This window comes from Priapulus caudatus, unplaced genomic scaffold (assembly GCF_000485595.1).
Source record: "Priapulus caudatus unplaced genomic scaffold, Priapulus_caudatus-5.0.1 Scaffold788, whole genome shotgun sequence".
NCBI lineage: Eukaryota > Metazoa > Priapulida > Priapulimorpha > Priapulimorphida > Priapulidae > Priapulus > Priapulus caudatus.
Window position 1 is genome coordinate 95,082 of NW_014577849.1, and position 6,139 is coordinate 101,220.

The window sequence follows — 6,139 nt, forward strand, 5'->3', positions numbered from 1 at the left end:
CTATGACATATAATGCTAAGAGGAATGATATGCCCGTCTTTTACAGACCTCTTGACCGCTTTGACCCTCAGCTTCGACAGTCTCCACACTCGTGTATCGACGATCCCCCCCCCAACTCCGGATCGCGCGCGGCGGCCGGGGAGATAGTGGCGGGCCCGAATATCGTGACCGACGCATCCACGCGCCTTAAGATTTGTGCCCAACTGTTGACGGACGCTCGCACGGACGATCATGCGATTCTACAAGCTGCATCTGACTAAGTCAGATGAGCTAAAAATCATATTTATATTGGATTTTCTATTAGACCCATAAGTTTGCAAGATGCATTTTTAACGAGCTCATTCGGAAACTTACCTTACTGTATTTATTATGGCTTCAAATGATATTGGAAAAAATTAATTGAAATACCTTCCACTATATGATGATAAAATATTATTGCTGGAGTGGACTTTTCGTCAAAATACATATATAGCTTCTTGTAGGCATTTAACACTTTTCCTCAGTCATTGCACTATTATGCAATATGTCCGCAATAGTTTAAAGAACATGTGAGGTCAGTTTACCTTCCAGTATTTAAAACTAATTGGATCGACGACGGTTGGTTGCACTATTTCCTTGCCGGGGAACACACCCCACGTAACGGCGATAGGCTCCATGCTGTGACAGTTGGTGTAATTCTCCTTACCCTGCAGAATAACACCAGGTATGAGAGAAGGAACAAATTAATAACTAACTTAATGTGCTGATTCGTGGTAATCTTCTAGTTTAAGGATGGATAGTTTGGATCTATAATGTAGTGCCACTTACTAGTAGAAAAGTGAATGCCGTGACCATGCGAAACACACACTCTAGACGACACCATATATGGTCAGTTTATAAATAAATGACATGATAAATGACACATAAAATGAACGCTTCACACAGAATTCAACTAACATCATTGTTCAAGATGTGACAGTTGACCATGGGAAACTCTGCAAGTACTTCTTTTAAACATTCCACGTTTTCCGTGCATGTAAAAAACTCCAAATACGCCTGAAAAATAACCAAAATGTTCATATTACAAAACCACAGTTTGTGATAATGACCGTGAGTATCACATAGATAGTAGTCTGATGCATATATAATATATAACCGTGATAATACGAACATGTCACTCTCATTAAATTATTACGCTTTCTGGAATATGATCAAGATTCAATAGAGCATTCTCCTGAACATGGCTATATAATACATACGTATATTGTATAGATGTGTTTAATAATAGAACATATAGTATAACACGGCACATCTACGATCATGTTACTGTCTTTTAAGTATCGCACCTTCTGGAATACGTAGCCTCCCGGGTTGCCCCAACCGACCTGGGGATGAGTCGACGGCTCGCAGTTCACGTTTGGCTGCGAGTTCGTCGTCAGAATTCCGAGCTTGTTCCACTTACTGAGTTCCACGTGAACGCGGTCCGTTTCCGGAGCCAGCTCTTCCTCATTCCATGGAATCCTTAACACCTGCAAGCAACGCAGTCTTTAGACGAAAGGCAAGCATTTAGGTGTGAAAGCATGAAATCAGTACCTTCCACTTTCCAGGTGTGCCAGGTGAGTTAAATGAAGTTTGATATTGCCTCTTACCAGGGTAAAAAATACACGGGAGCGATAAGCGATTCGCTCTTCAAACCTCCGAAATCGCTCCCGTGAGGGTCAAAATAGCTCTCGTAAAATTTTGGACAAGAGCAATTTTCCCCACAGACTTTTGAAAAAGAGCTCCTGTAAAAAAAAAGGTTATTTTTTCCCTGTCTCTTACACTATCTTCCTTACCTCTCGGTAACTGATTCCATCATTGTGTCTCTGACAGTCAATTTCTCTGGATAAACCGTCCTCACTCTCAAGCCGTTTCCTATTGCTTCTCCCACAATACCTTCCCTTTTCATTACCCTTCCACACCGCTCTCACGCTCTCTCATGTTCTCACTCTGCTCTCTCTCCTTCTCTCTCACCACCATCATCAGTTTCTTCCCTACCTTCCCATTCTTTTCATCGCCATTAATTACTTATAGTCATTGATGTTCAGCTGGTGCATGATTTAGCAATGGAAGATGTTCTCCTCGCTCCCTACCTAGTATCTTACTAATACCTCCATTATTTTGTAGTCGTTCTTGTTCAGCTGGCACATTATGCAACAGTGGAAGAGGTCATAGACATACCCCTTACTCCCATTCTCCCTCTCTTAGTCTCCACCTACCTTGCTAGTCTCGCACTATTACAACCATTTCCTTATAACTGTTATTGATTAACTGGCAGGAGATTTAGCGGTGTAAGACGCCATAGGCATCCCTTCCTTACTCCCTGTGTCTCCCTTCCTGCCTCCTTCTCTCACTCGATCCCTCCCTACCTACCCCCCTTCCTCTCTAGTCCCTATTACCACCATTACCTTGTAGCCATTCTTGTTCGGCTGGCGCGTGATGTAGCAGTGGAAGAGGTCATAGACATACCCCTCCCTCCCTTAATCCCTCTCTAGCCCCTTACTAGTATTACCACCATTGTAATTCCTTGTAGCCGTTCTTGTTCGGCTGGTGCGTGATGTAGCAGTGGACGATGTCGAGGACATACTCTTCCCTCCTCCCCTCCCTCCTCTCCTCCCTTCATTCCCTCCCTCCTCCCTTGTCTCTCTACCATCATCTCTAGTCCCTTACTATTACCACCATTACGAAATATGTCAAGGACATACTCTTCTCTCCCTTCTTCCCTCCCTCCTCCCTTCTCTCTCTACCATCATCTCTAGTCCCTTACTATTACCACCATTACCTTGTAGCCGTTCTTGTTCGGCTGGTGCGTGGTGTACCAGTGGAAGATGTCGAGGACATACTCTTCCCTCCCTTCTTCCCTCCTCCCCTCCCTTCATCCCTCCCTCCCCCCTTCTCTCTCTACCATCATCTCTAGTCCCTTACTATTACCACCATTACCTTGCAGCCGTTCTTGTTCGGCTGGTGCGTGATGTAGCAGTGGACGATGTCGAGGACATACTCTTCCCTCCCTTCTTCCCTCCTCCCCTCCCTTCATTCCCTCCCTCCTCCCTTCTCTCTCTACCATCATCTCTAGTCCCTTACTATTACCACCATTACCTTGTAGCCGTTCGTGTTCGGCTGGTGCGTGATGTAGCAGTGGAAGATGTCGAGGACATACTCTTCCCTCCCTTCTTCCCTCCTCCCCTCCCTTCATTCCCTCCTTCCTCCCTTCTCTCCCTACCATCATCCAGGGTAGGTTCCTCCCTTCTTTCTCTACCATCATCTCTAGTCCCTTACTATTACCAGCATTACCTTGTAGCCGTTCTTGTTCGGCTGGTGCGTGATGTAGCAGTGGAAGATGTCGTAGACGTCCTGCTCACATGCGATCTCCTCGCCGAGCATGCGCCGCTGCTCGTCGCGCGTGTACGGACACTTCAGGTAGAACAGGTAGTAGTCGCTGATGTCGTTGAACGACGGCGACGCCGAGTCGCCCCAGCGTCCGTTCGGGAACTCGTCCCAGTCCTGCGTGCGGTAGACGTAGCTGCGCGGCCGCGAGCTCCAGAAGATCGGGCGCACGTCCTCGCGCCGCTGATGGTTCGCCGTCAGCTTCCAGGGCAGCGCACGCACGGGCGGCGTATCGCGCCACATGCCGAGGCGGCGGAGGATCTCGATGGGTGCCGCCTCACGGTTCATCGTGTAGATGTGCATGCCGCCGACGTCGCCAGTGTCGAAGAGCGTGCGCACGAGCGCGACGGCGTGGTCAACGCCGAATCGTCGCACGGCCTCGTCGTTGTCCTTTATCGAGTGCACGGCGTCGAGGATGTGTTGCGGCACCTCGAGCTTGGACAGCGTCGCGATCGTCTTCATCGATTGATAGCCCTGGGTGAACGACAAAAACGGGGCGACGATGGGCGAATGAAGCAAGGTAAAAAATACACGGGAGCGATCAGCGATTCGCTCTTCAAACCTCCGAAATCGCTCCCGTGAGGCTCAAAATAGCTCCCGTAAAAATTTAGACGAGAGCTATTTTTCCCACAGACTTTTGAAAAAAAGCTCCCGTGAAAAAAAAGTAATTTTTTCCCTGGAGCGGGGCAACGATGAACGAGCAAATAAACGATGAATGAATCGCGTACGAGTGAGATGAAATCAGGGGTTAATAATGACAGATGTCACATGCGACATTGACATGTCATTGACATATGAAATTGACACATTGACATATAACATGTCGTTATTAACCACTGATAAAACGTATGCGCCAGCCTTTATCGACTGGTAGCCCCGCATAACGTAGCGGCAACGCATACGAGATGGGACAATGAACAACGAACCATGAATGAATGAATGAATGATGAGTGAATGGTGTGAAAGACGAAATATGCAAGCGACGCCTGCGTTACATATTCGCGTAAATTCTCGGCGGAGACGGCCGGCGACGCGTGTGAGACAACCTACCACGATGGGGAGAATTCCAGGCAGGATCGGACACGTGATGCCGATGTCGCGACAGTTGCTGACGAACTTGAGGTAGGTCTCAGCGGTGAAGAACAGTTGTGTAATGATGAAGTCCGCACCGGCGTCCACCTTCTCCTTTAACCGCATGAGGTCCTCCGCGTACGATTGCGCCTCCGGGTGACCTGTGGGATAACCTGAAACACGCAAGAGCATTGAACCACAGAGCCACATCAAATAGATCGCATCGTGGCAACGCGCACCAGAAAGCATAGAACCACAGAGCTGTATTAAATAACCCTTACTGTAGAGACCCTGTCTACCCCCTACCTTAAACCTTATAACAGCGACAAACTCCTAACAATTTTCATGCTGAAGTAATCAGTACTACGTATGCTGACAGACGAGACTTAAATTATCTACATCTATTATTTTTCTCAATTTAATTGAATTTATTTGAGAGGTGGTCAATTTAATGCACCTGCAACGGCGATAACGAAGTAATCGCCATACTTCTTGCGGATGTGACGAACTAGGTCGACGGCATAGTTAAACTGGTCCTGGGTCTCCCATCTGTCACCAATTGGATCTGGAATTGCGAGAGAAGAGAAGGAGAAAATAAAGGGAGAGAGACAGAGAGAGCGAAGGAGAGATGGAGAGATAAAGAGGGAGAGGGAGAGCGAGAGAAAAAAGAGAGAGACAGTGAGAGAGTGAGAGAGAGCAAGAAAGAGAGAGATAGATAAAGAGAGATAGTAAAGATCTCTTCTCATATGCCGACAAGAATATTATGAATTACAATACACAATTACACACTGCAAATATATATGCGACTATATCGCAGGGAAATCAGCAGATGCTACCAAGTTACAGCTGTGAACGGAGCTGTAGAATGATATCTAGGAAAACTACACGTGTGCGGCCGTCACAATGCGCCTACCTTTCGTGGAGCACTAGCGCAAAATAGGAACAAGTGCCGCAGAGCGACAGCGCTCACCTGACGGCAGGTGTTCTGATGCTAAACTCAGGGGCAAACGAATCAAGAGCACCCTCCCATCGCCGCGTTCGCTCTCCGTCGTTGTCTCTCATTCTTTCTCTTTCGCTCTCTCGCTCTCTCGCTCTTGCTCTCTCTTCCCTTCGCGCTCTCTCTCTCCCTCTCTCGCTCGCTCGATCACACTCTCTCTCGCTCGATCACACTCTCTCTCTCTCTTTCTCTCTCTCTCTCTCTAGAAAGAGACAGACAAAGACAAAGAAAGACGAGAGACAAACGAGGGAGAGTGAGTCGTGAGCGAGCGAGAGAGGTGTAGAGAGGGGCAGAGAGAGCAGTGAAGGAAAGAAGAGAGCAACCGAGAGAGAGAAGAGAGAGAGAGAGAGGAGAGAGAGATGAGAGGGAGAGAGAGAGAGAGAGAGAGAAAGAGAGAGAGAGAGTGTGATCGAGCGAGAGAGAGTGTGATCGAGCGAGCGAGAGAGGGAGAGAGAGAGCGCGAAGGGAAGAGATAGCAAGAGCGAGAGAGCGAAAGAGCGAAAGAGAAAGAATGAGAGACAACGAGGGAGAGCGAACGCGGCGATGGGAGGGTGCTCTTGATTCGTTTGCCCCTGAGTTTAGCATCAGAACACCTGCCGTCAGGTGAGCGCTGTCGCTCTGCGGCACTTGTTCCTATTTTGCGCTAGTGCTCCACGAAAGGTAGGC

General features: G+C 47.9%; 1 protein-coding gene across 3 annotated transcripts in view; it reads right to left on the reverse strand.

Moving 5' to 3' along the window:
- Positions 1-6,139, reverse strand: part of LOC106813534 (methylenetetrahydrofolate reductase-like) — a 22,363-nt gene that overhangs the window by 5,401 nt on the left and 10,823 nt on the right. For all 3 annotated transcript variants that reach the window (XM_014817692.1, XM_014817694.1, XM_014817693.1), the window contains 6 exons: positions 4,934-5,041; positions 4,456-4,649; positions 3,313-3,879; positions 1,326-1,508; positions 937-1,035; positions 564-686 (listed from right to left, as the gene is read on the reverse strand). In XM_014817692.1, the coding sequence (XP_014673178.1) occupies positions 564-686; positions 937-1,035; positions 1,326-1,508; positions 3,313-3,879; positions 4,456-4,649; positions 4,934-5,041 (1,274 nt within the window). The remainder of the gene's footprint in view (positions 1-563; positions 687-936; positions 1,036-1,325; positions 1,509-3,312; positions 3,880-4,455; positions 4,650-4,933; positions 5,042-6,139) is intronic.